This window comes from Balaenoptera musculus, chromosome 5, assembly GCF_009873245.2.
Source record: "Balaenoptera musculus isolate JJ_BM4_2016_0621 chromosome 5, mBalMus1.pri.v3, whole genome shotgun sequence".
Lineage (NCBI taxonomy): Eukaryota > Metazoa > Chordata > Mammalia > Artiodactyla > Balaenopteridae > Balaenoptera > Balaenoptera musculus.
In genome coordinates, this window is record NC_045789.1 from 57,047,461 (window position 1) to 57,068,604 (window position 21,144).

At 34.3% G+C, this 21,144-nt stretch overlaps 1 protein-coding gene across 1 annotated transcript; it reads left to right on the forward strand.

The window, feature by feature from the left end:
• The first annotated feature begins 362 nt into the window (after positions 1-362).
• LOC118895711 (importin subunit alpha-1-like) lies at positions 363-3,028 on the forward strand. The gene is given in 3 exon segments (XM_036853169.1): positions 363-1,837; positions 1,839-2,001; positions 3,017-3,028. Coding segments are annotated over 2 exon segments (1,587 nt in total). The 5' UTR covers positions 363-389; the 3' UTR covers positions 1,978-2,001; positions 3,017-3,028.
• The last annotated feature ends 18,116 nt before the right edge of the window (positions 3,029-21,144 follow it).

The window sequence follows — 21,144 nt, forward strand, 5'->3', positions numbered from 1 at the left end:
GGTCAGAATGGCCATCATCAAAAAGTCTACAAAGAATAAATGCTGGAGAGGGTGTGGAGAAAAGGGAACCCTCCTCCACTGTTGGTGGGAATGTAAATTGGTACAACCATCAGGGAGAACAGTATGGAGGTTCCTTAAAACACTAAAAATAGAACTGCCATATGATCCAGCAATCCCACGCCTGGGAATATATCCAGAGAAAACCATAATTTGAAAAGATATATGCACCTCAGTATTCATAGCAACACTATTTAAAATAGCTAAGACACCGTCCTCGGGCTGACCGTGGTAGACGTTTAGTGCAGTTGATCCGTAGCCTGTGCGCCCCGCACCGCCCTCCTGTGGAAGCTTGAGCCGGCTGTGTAGCTTTCTCCCTTTGTCTCATAACGATGTCCATCAGTGAGAATGCTAATTCACCATCTGCCCGCCTTAACAGATTCAAGAACAAGGGGAAAGACAGTACAGAAATGAGGCGGCGCCGAATAGAAGTGAATGTGGAGCTCAGGAAAGCTAAGAAGGGTGACCAGATGCTGAAAAGGAGAAATGTCAGCTCTTTTCCAGATGCTGCTGCTTCTCCACTGCAGGAAAACCGCAACAACCAGCGCACTGTAAATCGGTCTGTTGATGACATTGTCAAAGGCATAAATAGCAACAATTTGGAAAGCCAGCTCCAAGCTACTCAAGCTGCTAGGAAACTGCTTTCCAGGGAAAAACAGCCCCCTATAGTCAGCATAATCCAGGCTGGTTTGATTCCAAAATTTGTGTCCTTCTTGGGCAGAACTGATTGTAGTCCCATTCAGTTTGAATCTGCTTGGGCCCTCACTAACATTGCTTCCAGGACATCAGAACAGACCAAGGCTGTGGTAGATGGAGGTGCTATCCCAGCATTCATTTCTCTGTTGGCATCTCCCCACACTCACATCAGTGAACAATCTGTATGGGCTCTAGGAAACATTGCAGGTGATGGATCGGTTTTCCAAGACTTGGTTATCAAGTATGGTGCAGTTGACCCACTGTTCGCACTTTTGGAGGTTCCTGATTTGTCATCTTTAGCATGTGGTTATTTACGTAATCTTACCTGGACACTTTCAAATCTTTGTCACAACAAGAATCCTGCACCCCCCTTAGATGCTGTTGAGTAAATTCTTCCTACTTTAGTTCGTCTCCTGCATCACGATGATCCAGAAGTTTTAGCTGATACCTGCTGGGCTATTTCCTACCTTACCGATGGTCCAAATGAATGGATTGAAACGGTTGTGAAAACTGGGGTTGTACCCCAACTTGTGAAGCTTTTAGGAGCTACTGAATTGCCAATTGTGACTCCCGCGCTAAGAGCCATAGGGAATATTGTCACTGGGACAGATGAACAGACTCAGGTTGTAATAGATGCAGGAGCACTTGCCATCTTTCCCAGCCTGCTAACAAACTCCAAAACTAATATTCAGAAGGAAGCTACGTGGACAATGTCAAACATCACGGCTGGCCACCAGGACCAGATACAACAAGTTGTAAATCATGGATTAGTCCCATTTCTTGTTGACGTTCTCTCTAAAGCCAACTTTAGGACACAAAAGGAAGCTGTATGGGCTGTGACCAACTACACAAGTGGCGGAACAGTTGAGCAGATTGTATACCTTGTTCACTGTGGCATAATAGAACCGTTGATGAACCTCCTAACTGCGAAAGACACTAAAATTATTCTGGTTATTCTGGATGCCATCTCAAATATCTTTCAGGCTGCTGAGAAACTAGGTGAAATTGAGAAACTTAGTATAAAGATTGAAGAATGTGGAGGTTTGGACAAAATTGAAGCTCTACAAAACCATGAAAATGAGTCTGTACAAAGCTTCATTAAACTTGATTGAGAAGTATTTCTCTGTGGAGGAAGAGGAAGATCAAAATGTTGTGCCAGAAACTACCTCTGAAGGGTATACATTCCAAGTTCAGGATGGCACTGCTGGGACCTTCAACTTTTAGATTGTACATCTGAGGCATAAAGTTGTTTGTTGTGTACTATGTTTGGTAGAAGTTTGTCTTACTGTTTCTCTACTAAGAACTCTTTACACGTGGTTTGTTATTGTAGCACTTTTTACAAAGAAACTATACTTGAACAGTTCCAAACGGTACATACTGTATGAAGCTTCTCCTCTCAATGGGTTTCTTATTTCTATGTGGAATTTCATATCTTGCAGTGTCCTGTAAATAAAGATTAAATTCCACCCTTTTCTTTAAAGAAAATAAAAAATAAAATAGCCAAGACATGGAAGCAACCTAAATGTCCATCAACAGATGAATGGATTAAGAGGATGCAGTACATATATACAATGGAAACTACTCAGCCATATAAAAAATGAAATAATGTCATTTGCAGCAACATGGACGGACCTAGAGCTAGAGATTATCATACTATGTGAAGTAAGTCAGACAAAGACAAATATCATATGATATCGCTTATATGTGGAATCTAAAAAAATGATACAAATGTACTTATTTACAAAACAGAAATAGAGTTGCAAATGTAGAAAACAAACTTATGGTTACTAGGGTGGGAAGAAGGGGAGGGATAAACTGGGAGCTTGGAATTGACATATACACACTACTATATATAGTACAGGGAACTCTACTCAGTACTCTGTAATGACCTATATGGGAAAAGAGTCTAAAAATGAGTGGATATATGTATATGTTTAACTGATTCACTTTGCTGTATAGCACAAACACAACATTGTAAATCAACTATATTCCAATAAAAATTAAAAATTTAAGAAAAATTTGAAAGGAATTTGTAATGGGATTTTTGGTATCTCCATTCACTGAAACATTTTCTTATTTCTGTGCTGAATTTTTAATGGAAAAAAATTCTCAGTTGGAAAAAATCACTAATATATGTATTATAAACATGATCTTTTTTAAAATATGAAGTTAGCTCCTCTCACAGCCAGTATTTAAAGAGAAAGTAGCCAGGTAATTTATCTTGTGAATTTCCCCAGAAGATAGCCTGTTTGTCAAGAAGTAGAGGAAGAGCACAATGAAATTTGTATTAGTACCATTGTACAAGCTTTTTCTTTTTATATATACAGCAGTTTCTTATTAGTTATCTATTTTATACATATTAGTGTACATATGTCAACCCCAATCTCCCAATTCATCCCACCACCACCCCCCACCACTTTCCCCCCTTGGTGTCCATACATTTCTTCTGTACATCTGTGTCTCTATTTCTGTCTTGCAAACCGGCTCATCTGTACCATTTTTCTAGATTCCACATATATGCATTAATATATGATATCTGTTTTTCTCTTTCTGACATACATCACTCTGTATGACAGTCTCTAGATCCATCCACATCTCTACAAATGACCCAATTTCATTCCTTTTTATGGCTGAGTAATATTCCATTGTATATATGTACCACATCTTCTTTATCCACTCATCTGTCGATGGGCATTTAGGTTGCTTTCATGACTTGGCTATTGTAAATAGTGCTGCAATGAACATTGGGGTGCGTGTGTCGTTTTGAATTATGGTTTTCTCTGGGTATATGCCCACTAGTAGGATTGCTGGGTCATATGTTAATTCTATTTTTAGTTTTTTAAGGAACTTCCATACTGTTCTCCAAAGTGGCTGTGTCAATTTACATTCCCACCAACAGTGCAGGAAGGTTGTGTTTTCTCCACACTGTCTCCAGCATTTGTTGTTTGTAGATTTTCTGATGACGCCCATTCTAACTGGTGTGAGGTGATACCTCATTGTAGTTTTGATTTGCATTTCTCTAATAATTAGTAATGTTGAGCAGCTTTTCATGTGCCTCTTGGCCATCTGTATGTCTTCTTTGGAGAGATGTCTATTTAGGTCTTCTGCCCAATTTTTGATTGGTTTCTTTGGTTTTGTAATATTGAGCTGCATGAGCTGTTTATATATTTTGGAGATTAATCCTTTGTCTGTTGATTCATTTGCAAATATTTTCTCCCATTCTGAGGGTTGTGTTTTCATTTTGTTTATAGTTTCCTTTGCTGTGCAAAAGATTTTACGTTTAATTAGTTCCCATTTGTTTATTTTTGTTTTTATTTCCATTACTCTAGGAGGTGGATCAAAAAAGATCTTGCTGTGATTTATGTCAAAGAGTGTTCTTCCTATGTTTTCCTCTAAGAGTTTGATGGTGTCTGGCCTTACATTTAGGTCTTTAATCCATTTTGAGTTTCTTTTTGTGTATGGTGTTAGGGAGTGTTCTAATTTCATTCATGTAGCTGTCCAGTTATCCCAGCACCACTTATTGAAGAGACTGTCTTTTCTCCATTGTATATCCTTGCCTCCTTTGTCATAGATTAGTTGACCATAGGTGTGTGGGTTTATCTCTGGGTTTTCTATCCTGTTCCATTGATCTATATTTCTGTTTTTGTGCCAGTACCGTATTGTCTTGATTACTGTAGCTTTGTAGTATAATCTGAAGTCAGGGAGTCTGATTCTTCCAGCTCCATGTTCTTCCCTCAAGACTGCTTTGGATACCATTGTACAAGCTTATATGAAAAACGTATATAAAATACATGTGCGTTGATTTATTTTGCTTGAATTGAAAGCAAAATGTAAATTTTTAAGATATGTAAAAATTATTTTATTGTTTCATTTCCCTATAACTTTTTTGAATTTTTAATTTTATGCTGCAGAACTAGATATTTAGAACTTAAAAAATCATGGCATTTTGTTTCATTAATAATATTTAGTTAAAAGGGGAGTTTCAATAGAAGACATTAAAATTTGAGGTAAGTTTTGATAGTTAAAATCTTTAGCTAAACTTATGACTAATTTTAAGACAATTTATTTAAACAGTTCTTTATACAAGTACTTATTTTTGATAATGATTTACTATGCACATTTAGCAGTTATCAACTCTATTACACATATATCAAAGCTGGAAATAGATTAAATGATTCAATTTGGAGGAAGTAAAATCAATGGTGTAATCTTAGTTAAGTTGCTAACTACATGATTTTTTTTTTCTGAGATGAATCTTTCTAGTGATACTCAAATCAAGCACACATAAAATCAGCTGAACCTTAAATAAAATCTAACCAGTTTATATTTATTATTATTAAATTGAGTCTTATCTGGATTGTTGATTTTTAGTAAAACATATTATTCAGTATTTTATACAGTTTTATTAAAAATTATCTGTGCTAAAAAAAAAAAATTATCTGTGCTAGACACTGCATTAAACCTTTGTAAGATTTAAAACATAAAATGGACATTATTTGTTTGTGAATAATCTATTGGAGAATCCACACTAAGTAACTGGGAACTGCCTAGGACACACAGCATATGTGATACCCCACTGAGTTAGAGACACTGTATATTAATAGTGATTGCATTGTAATAACAGTTACCAGGTTTACAAAGTTATAGACAATTTCTGAATTCAAAAGATATTTTATATGCATATGGTCTCTTTTAACCATTAGTAAAATGTGATCCTTCCTCAGGATTTTTGAACTTGGGGACCAAGAGATAGTAGGTTTTATATGTTTCTTAAACTGTCTAAATCTCTAAATATCACCAGCTATAGGTTAGCTCAATTTTCTTCACATATAGGAAGCTAATGTATAGAAATAAAGTAAAATTAAACAGATCTGCAGCAAGGAGTAGAGATCACAAGTCAATGGAAAAACCCAAAACCCAAACAAAGGCTCTCTAGACCTAATTCTGGCTAACAAATTCCCTGTTGCAGGTTTGCTGGACCAGAGGCTTTTTGCTTAACTCTCCCTTATTCATGAAATATTCTAGTATCCCAACCATAAATCTCCCTTTCCTCCCTTTTCCTTTTGCTTTGTTTTTCACAGTTAAAGGTGGTTTCAGTCACTTGCAATTGAAGTAGTACTTATCAATACAAAATTTGATATTTTTATACTGGGAGGAAATATTTTTTGAAAACAGAATGCTATACTCTGATCCATAGGGATTATACCACCCAAATCCAATTTTTAACCAAACTTTTATCCATATGCATATGCCATATATCTCTCAAAATAAGAATTCAAAATGAGTAAATTATAATTGAAAAGATAGTGGAATGCACACAAGGAATCTAAACAAAATAACCTACCAAAAGAAAAGACTTAATTCTGATATGCCTCAGTTATTGTTATGGTAACAAAGAGTATAAGTGACTAAAACAAAAATCTTGAAAAGTCGTACTTAAATATAATACATTATGGGTTCATAATTTATTTTAGGATTACTTGTATATTTATTAATAATATGTTTATAAGTCTACCTCTGAATAATCATCTTGAGTCATTATATAATCACATTGCTATGATAGGTACCAACTCCTACTTGCCCTGTATTTCCAATTTTGATAGTAATATTAATATTTAATTTTTCTTTTGTTTTGTTTTTAATAAGAAAAAATTAAATTGTTCAGCTCCATAGCCTTATGCCATCTCACTGGCAGCAATCTCTCCCTCTGTCTCATATTTTCTTTCTTAGGAGTAATAAAATTTTTGTTTTATCTTATGCTAATCATTTAGTGAGGGTCTCAGTCTCAGTTCCAAGTGGCTTAACAAAAATATTGCATAACGGTTCATGCAATGCTCTCACCAAGAGGATTTCTAATGAATAAAAATAGCTTTGCCCCATTAAAGTACCAAACAACAGCAATGTGCAAGAACCATTTTGAGCCTAATGGGATACTGTAGTCAGTTCCCGTCAGGGTTCTAGCTTACAAGCAACAGAATTCAGCTCTGGCAGAAGTAAGAAAAAAAGTGGAATTATTTTAAAGGTACGGAGGATGAAAAGGGTCACTAAAGCCTGGAGAAACAGATTTTATATAGGACCACATCTAGCATGTCTGCAGAAGTTAATAATTAAGAACAGTCAGTCAAGGCACTTCCCCACTCCTGTGCATCACCACTACCAATGGATGTCGTTGCCCTTGCTAGACACCTTTGAATATTACAGTTTCCTCTCTCTTTTCAATGGAGTCATTCAATCAAGAAACTAAGTTGTTGGCAGGAAAAACTACTTACATAAGCCTAGGCTACCAATATCTTGTCTGGCAAAAAATGGAAATAAGAAGGACATTCCCCTTTCAGATTGCCATGTCCAAGGGGCATAATGAGAATTCCCAAAACTTGTAAGAGGATTCAAATGTCCTGAGGGCAAGAAATTACAAATGTCAGTACCCCTATTTATTAAACAGACTAAAACTATGGTCAGCGAATAATAAAAAAGAATAAAAGAGGAAGTAGGAAGAAGTCAAATCTTGCAGTATTTTGACTCAAGTATTTTAAATTAAGTTTGTTTGTTCTAATTAAAGAGCACATTAAATCAATATTGAGATGCACTTTTGCTCATAAAATTTACAGCAATGAAAAATAGCAATATTAGTATTTTAGAGTGTGAAGGGAAATAGTTACATGCACTGCTCAAATGCATAAACTAGTAAAATACACACTGGAAAATTATTTGACCGTAGATAGAAAAATATTTAAAATGTACACATATTTCTATATACATTTCATGTTCAGGGACTCATAAATAAAAGAGTAGAAATATTCACAATATTTACCTATAAATATGACCTCCTGATAGTCTCTGCCCCTCTCCTAACATATCTCCTTCTGCAGTCTTGGTTGTTTATAACAAACCGACCAGCAACTCCCGTTTGCGTCTTGCTCCAGAATTTGATCTGGGGACCAAATTATCCCCACTATTGCCTCTTCAGTCTAAGTCCATCATCTTTGGCCTAGAACATTAAAGCAACCTCCTAACTGGTCTCACTGCTTCTGTTGTCCACTCTTTAGTCTATCCTCAACAAAGTAGTCAAAATGATACTATTAGTTCAGATCATACCACTTCTCTCCTCAGAATCCCCAAAGACTTCTCATTTCTTTCCCAGTAAAAGGTAAATCCTCACTACGACCCCTAAAATCCAACATGACCTGACCCTCTGGTACCATCTGATGTCATCCCATGCTCTCCAATGCCTCCTTCAATCCAGAATTCTGGCTTCCTACTCATGGCATGTTACCACTTTGAGACTTTGTACTTGCTGTTTTCTCTTCCTGGCATGATCTTCCAGACATCTGTATGACTGGTTTCTGATTCATATGTTAATCAAAACACTTTCTCAGAGAAACCTTTCCTGGACTTGCTAATATTTCACACAGCAAGCCCTAATAATCTGTATCCACCTTTCCCACTTCATATGTTTTTTTCCTCAACATTCCCCACATTAAAAAAATACTATATATTTACTACTGTGTTATTTAGTGCTTGTTTTCACCAAGTAGATTGCAAGGTTTCTGCAGACAAAGATTTTTCCACATTTATTTCACTATCATATCCTAATAACTGAGCATAAGAATGGAGAGATGGGAACAACTTAAATATTTGAAAGCTAGATGATTGGTTAAATTGGTTTATATATATATAATACCATAGAGTCACCAAATTTATGTTGTAGAAGAATATTAATTAACTTGAGAAATAGTCTATGAAACTCATTTATATTAAATTTTCTATGTATACTTTTTATATCTTAGTAAAGCAAAAACAAAATAGTTGCTTATATTAAGATGTTATCATTTCTTGGAGTTGTGTTTAAAAGTGTTTTTTTAACTTTTCATATACAACAAATTTGCTAAAATGAACCTGAACTATAATTGTAAATAAAAATTCACACTATTTTCAAAAAAGCTAATCCTAAAGTGAATTTTTGAAGACAAAATGACCAAGACATACATAATTGAATGACATCAATTCTCACACTCTGTTAACCTAGTGACTCCAAAGGATGATAAGTAAAAAGAAATCCCCAGCAAGATATATTTTAGTGAAATCAGAACCAAAGATAAAGAGGGTATCTTTAGAGCATCCTGAAAGGGAAAAAGAGGAGTCGGATGGGATAGATAGATTACTCAGGAAAAAATGAAAATAGAGTGCCAGTTGATATCTTAGTAGTAACAATGGTTGCATAAACAACAAAATGATATCTTCAAACAACTGACATTAATTGCACACCTAATGAAACTCTCTCTTGAGAAGAAAAGGGGGAAATATTTCCAGATATACAGTATCATACTGGGTTAGTTCCAACAGAGCATCTCTGTAGAAAACTGAAGGATGAGATTCAAGGAAAAAGAAAAATCATCTAAGAAATCTGAGGGGAAAAAATGGTAATCAAAGGAAATAGTAAATGTTTGGAAAATCTAGACAATCATTATTTATAGCAATACTGCATAATAATACCAAATATGTGGGATAAATAAATCAAAATAAAATAAACATACTGAATAACAATAGCATGTGTTAATCACACAAAATAATCTAAAGTTCGTTATATCATTTCAGAACTGAGAAAATCTATCAAATAGCATTCACAGTCTTAAGTTGAATGTGAGTACCCAAATTTTAAGATAAACCATTAACGAATATAAATATGTGTAAAATTCCCCCAAAAAAAGAAATAGGAAAAAATAGTGTAACAAAAAGGAAAACAAAGAATGCATTAGAAAACAATCTAAGAAAGTGGTTAAAGACAGAATAGGCAAGAAACATATAAAAAATAGAAATGAATCCATATTCATCATATTGGCATATGAGAAATATGTGATAAATGTAAATGGTCTTAATACTCCAGTTAAAGAAAACTATTATCAGAGTTGATTTTGAAAATCAGATTTCAGTTTCCTTGTTCAAAATAGGATATGACAGTCTGTGGCAGGCTAATCTTTACACTGAGAACAATCAGTAAAACAATTTAAAATATAAAAGTGATTTGTTCAGTCCAGGCAGAGGACTACTGCTGGTGGAAAAAGAAAACAACAGAGCTTTTGGTGGTTGCATGGGGCTGCAGTGACAAATTTGGACACTTGAGAGTCCTGAACAACCAATGGGTCAAAGAAGACATCAACAGAGAAATCAAAGAGTGTCTCGAGACAAACAAAAATAGAAATGCAACAGCCCAAAACTTATAGGATGCAGCAACAGCAGTTCTATGAATGAAGCTTATGGCAATAAATGTCTATATTAAGAAAAAAGAAAGATTTCCAATAAGCAAGCTAACTAGGAACTAGAAAAAGGAACAAACTAAGGAACTAGAAAAAGAACAAACTAAGCCCAAAGTTAGTAGAATGAAGAAATAACAAAGGTGAGCAAAAATAAATGCAATTGAAAGTAGAAAGGCAATAGAAAAAATCAACAAACTGAGTTTGGTTTTTTGAAAAGATAAACAAAATTTTAGCTAGACTAAGAAAACCAATGAGCAAACACTGAAATAAATAAAATCAGAAATGAAATAGGAGACATTATAACTGATACAACAGATGTATGAAGAACCATAAGAGATTACTATGAATAATTATATACCAACTAACCTAGAAGAAAGAAATTCCTGGAAACATACAACCCTCCAATAATGAGTCATGATAAAATAGAAAATCTGAACAGACAAGTAAAGAGATCGAAGTAGCACTAGAAAATTTTCCAAAAAAGAAAAGTCCAGAAACAAATAGCTTCATTGGAAAATTCTACCAAACTTTTAAAGAAAAATTAATGCCAATCCTTCTCAAATTCTTCCAAAGAACTGAATAGAGAAGAACATTTCTCAACTTATTTTACAAGGCCAGCATTTCCTTGATATCAAAGTCAGATGAGGACACTACAAGAAAAGAAAACTATAGGCCAATATTTCTGATGACTATAGATGGAAAAGTCCTCAATCTGGTCTGAGATTCTGGCGCCTCTAAAGTCTGTGTTTTTCCAAATCCCTGCCTCTGTTCTTAGCGACCCCCAGGAGATTAGAATATGTCAAGTCCAGTCAGTGACCCAAAGGTGGGGAAATTTCCACATTCCCATTCACACTCCCAGAGGACTTCTAATAGCCTGCCTTGTCAGCTCCCAGATAGGGGCTGACTGGAAGCCTTTCAGGCAGCAGCTGTGAAAGCTGGGATGTTCTATAGGCAGTCTAGCTCTTCTCAGGCAGAAACTGGGAACTGGTTATTTTGCCTACTAGCTCTTTGCTGAGCCAGAGGGAATAACCACTGGGGTGCTTGTGCATCCATATAAAACTGCCCTTTGTCTTTGTGTTCTGGGGGACTTGAAATTGCAGAACTCCATCAGCTCCTAGAACTAGGTGATTTAGGAGCCAGTCTCTTGAGTGGCAGCCTTAGAAATTGGGGCACAAGACAGTGGACATTTCCTTCTAGGGAGAAACTGGAGACTGTTTTATTGTTGGAGCAAGCTGGGAGGAGAAGACAGGGCAAGTGTCCAAAAGCCCTTTCAAGCTCCCAGAGGATCCCAGTCAGCTCCCAGATGCAAGCTGATTAGAAGTTTGACCCTCAGCTGGGAAAGTATGCAGTGAAACCCCATTCAGGGAAAAACTGGGAGCCTTGAGTTTTCACCTGCTCCTTCTGAGCTGGTCAGGGTTGGGTTGGTGGTGAAACAAAGCTGCCTCTTTGTTTCATATGGTCTGGGAGACTTGCAAATGCTGACTCATCAGCTCTCAGAGGTAGGTAATTTGGGAGCCAGTTTCTCAGATAGCAGCCTTAAAAGTTGCGGTGCTAAATGTGCATCTCTGGGAGAAGCTGAGAGTTGAGGGTTCCATCCTGAATAGAAAACTCTGTACCAGGGGCTGTGTTGTATGGTATGAGTGTTTCTCAGATTTTCCTACTCTTTTCAGTGTGGGTATTTTCTCAGTCACTGAATGTATAGGAGTCACTCAATTAATTTTTGTATTTCTCTCAGAGGGAATTGATCCCTGTGTAGTAGTTTATTCAGTGTGTCTGTAAGAGGAGAGAAAATCAGAAGTCTCTTATTTCATCATTCTTGCTGACATTTTGTCATCATTTCTTTTTTTTTTTTTTAATCATTTCTTTTTAAAAATGAGTTACAAGTCCTAACCAGCAGAATAAGAAAAAAAGACAATGTAAAGATTCAAAATATTGTTATTTGCAGACAATTCAGAGAAAAAATATAAATCATACAAAATTATTAAAGGTAATAAAATATTAGTTTCTCTAAATTGTAATCACAGTCAAAATCTACACAATTTTCCAAGGAATGTAATAGCATATATCTAAAATTAATATAAAAGAGAAAGAAGCCAAACATATACAAGATACACCTGCTGAACAACCAAATGGGAGGATTTGTCCTAGTTTATATTAGGGTTCCTTATAGTAATAAAAATACTGTAGTAATGGTACAGGAATGGGCAATTTCACCAGTTGCACCAAATAGAGACCCTGGAATCAGATTTATATGGAAACTTCATATAGAGAGAGCTGGTGTTGCAAATTAGCAAGGCAATAGTGGCCCATTAAATCAATGGTGCTGTGTCCATTTGTTATTCATGTGGAAAAAAATATGAACCCTTCATTATAACATAAATTTTCAATTCTAATGAATTATGTAGTTATATTTGGAAGGAAAATTTTGAAAACCATTAGAAGAAAATATAGAGGAAAAGCTTTACCATTTTAGTAAATAGAAAGTTTTCTTAAAGATCCAAAAGCAGTTAGGCAAAGAAAAATACCAACAAATTATACTACCTTGAAATTAAGAATTTGTGTTTATTAAATACACTACAGAGAGGGAGAAATGACAATTCAAAAATTTGTATATTAACAATATACATAAGCAATAAAATTTAAATACAGTAACTAAAAAGTCTATACAAATTACTTGAATGAGCAAACAATTCAATATGTAAATAAATATATAAATATATAAACAAAAATCTTGAGTTGGCTGTATTGAACAAGGAAAAGCATGTCATCTAAAAATCTATGATGACATGCTTGACCATATGAATAATCTAGAAAATGGAAATTAAGTTTGCAGTCAAAAAGTATTTTACACACATTGTGTTGGAAAAAATGAAGTTGGTGATAATATCAAGTGCAGAAAAGGTTGTAGGGCAATGGAAATTTTATGCACTCTACTGAAAGTTTATGCAACAACTTTGGAAAAGAATTTTTATTTCCCAATACAATTGAACATGTATGCACATATACTTCTGGGTGTACAGCACAGTTAATGTGTGTACCAAAGTCATGTTCTTACATTTTTGTTGCAGAATTGCTTGCAAAATAAAAAATTGCAAACAAAAACCCTGACAAACATATAATAAAAATATTACGTCCAATCACAATTAAATAAATTTTACTATATGCCAAAACATGGAACGATATGATCTGACCATGTCATGTCTAATGATTGGTGACTACAGTTTTCTATTGGAATCCCCTCTCACTGCATGCATGAATATATCTAAGTCTCAAAAAAAGAATATTTGGGAGAAAATGCAAATCACATAAGAATGAGCACTGCTTATATAAATATCAAAAATTGGTTCTCAAAACCTCAAACAATACTATGTTTTTTAGGAATAAATAATCCAAAATTAAGGAAAGGGTTAACTGAAAGAGAAAGCAAGATGCTTTTGTGGAGGGGCACAAAAAAAACTTTATTATTTTCTAATGCTATGCCATGATACTTAGTTTTGTTTTATTAATAGACTTTAAAGTTTAAAGCTATGTTATGTGGAGAATTTTGTATTCACAATACATTTCAGAAATAAAATGGTTGAAACTCAAATGTACAATCACACGTTTATGTATATTTTCTTTTATATAGACACAGTACCCACTACATCTATATAAACATGCACAAACGCAAAGATTGGAGCCTGTTAGGGTTAAAGTTTTAATATATGTCTCCGTCATACAAGGAAACCTCCATTTTGTTTACAAATATTTTCGCTTCTCTTCATATTTTCTCCTGAACAAACTTTTGGGTTGAAATACTTTGTATCAGGCAGTCATTTAAATTTTCCTCAGAAGACTTGGAGTCAAGCCCAGATGTGCCCTTTTTATAACTTTGTCAAATTGCTTAACCCCCAGTTAAAGTTTTGCTGTATCCAGTTCTATTTGATGAAGATTAAAAAACCTTTAAAAGCACACACACACAAAAACCCTATTACACATGATTGTTTTGAGGAGCAGCTAAGATTATTAGAAAGTGTATGACTGGCATTACACAAAATGTGATAATTTATTTGCTGTTTGTTTTCCAAAATCAACTTGTATGCTTTTCTGAAGTACAAATTGAAATAGTATTAATGTAATTTGAATCAAGAATATAGTTAGTTCTTCTCTGTCCTTCTATAATAAAAGCAAACATTATCTCATAGCATATGACTTATTTGCTAAACTAATGATGACACAATTCAAATAACTCAGTGTGCCAGGAGCTATTCCACACAATGGAGTTTTCAACATCCAACATGACCTGCCACAGACAGTTTAAGATTATGACTAATGATAGTGCCAGAGAACTATTAAAAATGTCAATTTATTTGTCTCATGTTGGCATTGGATCTTCAATTAAAGTATGTAATTATTAAGTAGAAAATCAAACAAAATTATATTTCAGTTTTTCAAAAATATACATTCAGTGAAATGAATGTACAATCAAATATGATGATTAAACTGTATTTTAAAATTAGCTTAGTTTTTTTCTTAATCAGATTTGAACTAGAAGAGTAAGATCCTATAACTTTGAAGCGTCTTTCCTGAAATCTCTTCAGACATAGAATTTACAAATTTATTACAAACACTATAAATGGATATTAATTGCTTTAGTAATCTAAAGAGCATATCTTAAAAAATTAGTCAGACTTTATAACAAGTTGAAATGAAAAGTGGTATAGAATGAATATGTGAGTCTGAGCAGCATACATGTGTGATAAATATGTTATTTTACTGATGTAAAACTTTAACACTTTATGTAATGTAACACTAGTATGGACCATAAACCCATTACAGGCTGAGCACATAAGGGAAAGTAACATTTAAGAGAAAACCCCAAATCTGAATCTACTGAAGCAGCCATCAGTACACATTAGTTTTTACCGTAAAAATATATTGTCGCTCTGCAAAAGGTAAGCAGTCATTTTTTTAGTGCTGTGGGAAAAGTTTCATATCCCCATGTGTTCCTTATTATGCCAGGTAGTGTATTTATTTTCCATTCTCTATTGATTCTAAATTTTCATGTCAATATTCTATTCAATATTATTCTTTATCAGAGTAACTGGATTAATAGATCATTTAGTTTTGCCAAACTAGTAAGCATCGATGTGGAGAATATGAAATACTGAATGACACAGGTTGATTTTTATGAGAAAAATGTATATTTAGAAATTTGACAAAAAATACTTTATATAATTATGATGTGGATTAGGGGGAAATGAGAGGCTGTGGGATAGTGCATTAAATAAAATATACATAATTTTGTTTAAAGAACAATTTCATGATTACTAAAAACATTTTTTAAAGAATTGTGATGTATAAGCACTTTTAAAAATTTAAACTGTTGCTGAACACATTAGCTAGCCAGTGTTTGTGTCTGTTCTCAAAACTGGGATGGTCTACATCCACACTTTTTCTCACTTACTACATGGAAAATTCAAGATATCTATTTAAATTGGCAGCTAAGAAATATTACTTATTCTATATTATACTTGCATAATGTAGTCTACCTGAAGAAACAAGAAAAGAAATCCTAGAAATTCTTTTAAGAAAAGCTTCTGGTCTAAAAAATTTTCTAAATGCAGAGGCAAATACATGTATATTTACATATACATACATTATTGTGTATCTTGTCCATTTTGGTTTTGATAGCTACAAAACTACTAAATCTTAAAGACTACTTTCAGCTACAATGATCTGCAGTACATTTAGACTGTCTGCTTTGTTTCATGTTTAGCTTATTCAAGATACATTTAATAAATATTTTTCTTATACCTACTATATGCCTGACAATTATTCTTGGTGTTGAATATACAATGGTAAACAAACAGATTACTTCCTACTCTGTGGAGCTTATATTCCAGTGGAAGTAGGAGGAGAATGTTTAAAATACATTCTTTTTTTTTTTTTTTTTTGGTTTTTTTTTTTTTAAACATCTTTATTGAAGTATAATTGCCTTACAATGGTGTGTTAGCTTCTGCTTTATAACAAAGTGAATCAGTTATACACATACAATATGTTCCCATATCTCTTCCCTCTTGCATCTCCCTCCCTCCCGCCCTCCCAAACCCACCCCTCTAGGTGGTCACAAAGCACCGAGCTGATCTCCCTGTGCTTTGTGGCTGCTTCCCACTAGCTATCTATTTTACATTTGGTAGTGTATATATGTCCATGACACTCTCTTACCCTTTCACATCTCACCCCACCCCCTCCCCATATCCTCAAGTCCATTCTCTAGTAGGTCTGTGTCTTTATTCCCGTCTTGCCACTAGGTTCTTCATGGCTTTTTTTTTTTTTTCCTTAGATTCCGTATATATGTGTTAGCATACTGTATTTGTTTTTCTCTTTCTGACTTACTTCACTCTGTATGACAGACTCTAACTCCATCCACCTCATTACAAATACCTCCATTTCATTTCTTTTTATGGCTGAGTAATATTCCATTGTATATATGTGCCACATCTTCTTTATCCATTCATCTGTCGATGGACATTTAGGTTGTTTCCATGTCCTGGCTACTGTAAATAGAGCTGCAATGAACATTTTGGTACATGACTCTTTTTGAACTATGGTTTTCTCAGGGTATATGCCCAGTAGTGGGATTGCTGGGTCGTGTGGTAGTTCTATTTTTAGTTTTTTAAGGAACCTCCATACTGTTCTCCATAGTGGCTGTATTAATTTACATTCCCACCAACAGTGCAAGAGTGTTCCCTTTCCTCCACACCCTCTCCAGCATTTATTGTTTCTAGATTTTTAAAGTACATTCTTAATGTGTCAAATGATGATATGTGCTCGGAAGAAATGATGGAGGATAAGGACCCAGACTTGTGGCCAATAGAGACAGAATGGTTAAGAACTTCCTCTTTAAAATGATGATACTTAAGCAGAGACCTGGAAAAAAAATTTTAAGTGGTCTTGCAAATTATCTGAGTAATTGGACTCCAAGAAGAGTGAAGACAAGTTGCAAATCTCAGGGGAGAGATGCTTGATGTTTTCCAGAAACAGCTGAACCACAGTGATGGAGCAGAGTAAGCAAAGAGAACAGTGGGGAAAGACAAGATATTGGGGCTCCAGCAGTACAAGACTCTGCAGTGTACATTATCTTTGCGTTTACTTTTTAGGGAGATGATAAGATAGATTTGGTTTACTCAGGGCTTGGCTTTTGAGAAACAAGATTAGAAGAAGGAATAGGAGTTTGGAGGCTATTGCCATATTCAAAATGAGAGATGATGATGTCTTGAGTGATGTGACGTCTTCACAGCATTTTCTGTGAAGGTTGTGAAAATGCTCAGACTCCAGTTATTTTTAAACAATAAACTCAGCAGCATTTGCTGTTGGACTGGCTATGGGTTGTGAGAAAGGAGAGAGATAAGGTTGATGCATGAATGCTGGTCAGAAAAACTAGAATTTCCAGTTACTGAAATGTAAATCACTGCAGGGAGAATGTTTGTTGGAGAAAATCAGGATTTTCAAACTTTTTTTGTTTTTAGACATGCCATACTTGAGACGTCTCTTAGGTTATTTATCCACATGAGATATAAGTAAGTAATTGGACATGGGAGTGTGGTGTTTATGGTACAGACCAGAGCTGGAGCTGTGATTTTTTTTCCCCATGCATAGGCTGCATTTAAAAGTATATGACTTCCTAAGAATCCATTGCTCACTATTCCACTTTCTTCATGCCTTTGCTCAAGTACCACCTACCCAACTTTTCTTAGCACTGATTTATTTTTGTCCTTAATATTTACCACCTTCTACTACACTATATAATTTGCTGTATATTACAGGTCTCTCTACCCAACAGAATGTGCACTCCAGGAGGCAGGTTGCTTGTTTATTTTGTTCATTGATATATCTCTACCTGTTGAAGGAGGCCATCAAAAAGATGTGACCACCAATTGACCCATGAGCTGGACCTGGGCAATTGGAGGCTCCCCACCCCCTCCCTGTCCTTTGAATATGCTTTCAGCTTGCCTTCCCTGCTCCCAGAAGCTGCTCCAAGCATGCAACCTTGAAATAGAAATGTGAAGCTATCCTTACTGGTATGTGACTGTGACTGAACCCAGTTAGGCTCTAAATAAACTTTTAAGGTTCTGGTGGGCAGGTGAAGAAATCTACTTGTCTTTTGGCTGCCAAGACAAACCTCATAAGTAAATTCCCTTGCTTTTTAAAAGTTACCCCTGCCAATCTGGAGTGGCTACCTTTTTCTTAGGTTTCTCCCTACCCTCTGTGTAAGGGGGCCAGTTTCAGACAATACCCAGAAAGATCCGAGGAGTTTTTGAGGTAACACTATCACCCAGCATAGTGTCTGGAACGTAGCAGGTGCTAAGTGAATATTTGTTGATTAAAGAAAAAGCCATAAAGCAGGATAATATTACTTACAGAGTGATTGTTATATGGAGAAAGCAAGAGTTTTTGGACTAACACAAGGGAAGAGCAGCAGCATTTAGGGGTTCAGGAGGAATTCTAGAAAGAAGTCCTTGGGAAACTATGCAAGTGATAAAGAAAGAATGAGGGGAGATGGAGTCTCAGAGGTCAAAGGTTGAAAATGTTTTAGAGATTGTGACTTACTCGGTTAAACACTGCAGACTGGTTTGAAAACTGAAGACAGAATTGAAAATTTGATTTGTAAGAAGAGGAAAGGAAATGGGATAAGGATTTCAGATAAGATTTGTAAGGGTTTCTATACAGAGAGGAACATAGAAATAAAGGGTAGATAGATGGAAGAAGACATGGGGTAAAGAGAAGTTGTTTATTTTTTAATATCAGTGATATTATGACATTTATAAGCTAATATTAGTGATACTGTAAGAAGAATTTAAAATGATGATACAGAAAACAAAGGACTAATTGCTGGAACAATGTTCTTAACCAGCAAAAGGAAATGGGAATTTGTGTACAATTGGAGGCTCTGTCCTTAGGTGGGAGAAGGTCAGTCTTGCAATATGAGTGCAAAGAAGTAGGAATATATGGGCACAGAGGCAGGTTTATTGACAGATGTGGAACTTGTCTTACCACTGCTTATATTTTCTTATTGGTATCTGAAGAAAATTCAACAGTTGAGAGAGAGAAGAGTGGGGTAAAAGTGTTAGAAGAATAAGAAAAAAGGGAAAGTTCCAGACACTCAGATATGTCCAGTTAAATACAGATGTGTCAGGAGTGGGTGGCAAAATGTACGGATTAGCCCTTTCCAAACAAAGTCTTTTACTATACATATTGGGCAGAAGAGAAATGATTTTATAGCACATAATTTTCTGTTAACTTTTATTATTAAGAACTCATTTTATACATAGTTTGATATATATGAATATTATCACATTTACATATATACACATATGCACTTTCCTTTTTCATTAGCATTTAACCTTCAAAAATTTTAGTTTAATTTTCAGTAACTTATTCAGTTTAAGTGCTTTTAAGGTCGACAGGCATAATAATAAGATTTATTAACAAGAAAGTTAATAGACATAATACTTGTTGTTACATAAACTTGAATAGATGTAAAATAAGGTTAACAGACACATACTTGTTTATAGAAAGATTTTAAATTGTGTTATATCAATCAGGAGTGAAATAATAAGCACATTAATATTTATCACTTAGCTGATGACCTATGTGATATTTAGAACCAAACTTTAGAGTGTTTATAAAATCATCCTGCAGATTTACTATTTACAGACAGAAGAAAAGAGTCAAGAGAAATAACTCTAAATTAGAAGAAAAACAATTTATGGCATTTTTCATAGTTCCTGGTATAAGGTATTGGTGCAATGTAAATTTCATAGTAATTTTATGGTAATTATTCATTTCTATAATTTATTCTAAAGTGCCCTTTATGTGTAGACACCACTAAAATATAAATGATGTGATGTCATAACAGTGAAACTCATTGCTCTGAAGACAAGCCAGGAAACAAAGCTACTAATACACTTACTAGGAGGTTCAAACTTGCAAGATGCCATGGATACCTGGAGGAAAACTCCAGATCCCTACTATTTTTTTCCATTTAATCTCATCGCAAATGAGAAATACATTTTAAATTAAAAGCTTGTAGCCTTATATATCTATTCTTCATCTCTTTTGAGTCATATAGTTTGAGCCTTTTTCATTTATACTAAAAGTACTTCTTATTTTTAAGTAGTTACAAGGTTAAAGAGTAACAATAATAATATAAAGAACATCCTTAACCAAGATTTACCATTTTTTGACTTGTATAAATACATTTTATTTTCCTAAAACTATTTGAGATTTAGTTCCAAACATCAAGGCGCTTTCTTCCTAAATAATTCAGCATTTATTTCCCAAGTACACTTTCTTACATAATTATGTTAAAAATTATTCAACTTAGAACATTAACTATTTATACAAAGATATTATTTAATATACAGTTCAATGTGTCTTCAATTATCTCAGATTCATCCTTTATAGCATTAACACAAATTTCTACCTTATCCTGCATCCAATTGAGAAGTAAATATTAATTATTGTTCATGTTTCTTTAGTCTTTCTTCATCTGAAACAGCTATTTAGTAATTCTTTTACATTGTAATTTTGAGGAATTTAGTTCAGATGTCTTATTTATTTTTATCTGATATTCCCTTATGATTAAAGTGAACAATTATTTTTGGAAGGAGTACTACAGAATTAATATAGCCTTCTCAGTATATCGTATCAGGAGATACAAGATATCAGTTTATGGTATTTTGTTGATGTTAATATAGATCACTTATGGTGATGGCTCCCATATTTCTTCAATGAAACATTACCACTTTCCCTCTTTAATCTGTGATTATTTGATAGACACATTGAAACTATGTACATATCATGTTTTATTGTCCATTGAAGATTCTTGCCAGAAAAATTTTAATATAATGATAGCAAAATGGTGTTTTTGTGGTTCTCTTATTCCTTATTACTTGATATTCTACTGTAAAGAATTACCATTCTTCACTATTTATGTAACTGCATAGACCAATAAGAGAGGAGATACAATAAAAATCCTGTATTTTATATCTTTCTGATATATGATATTTCTTAATTCATCTATTGTCAGTACATTCTACCAGGGGACAGAAATGGCAGAGTTTGAGTATGACTCTTCTGTTTTCTTTTTCTT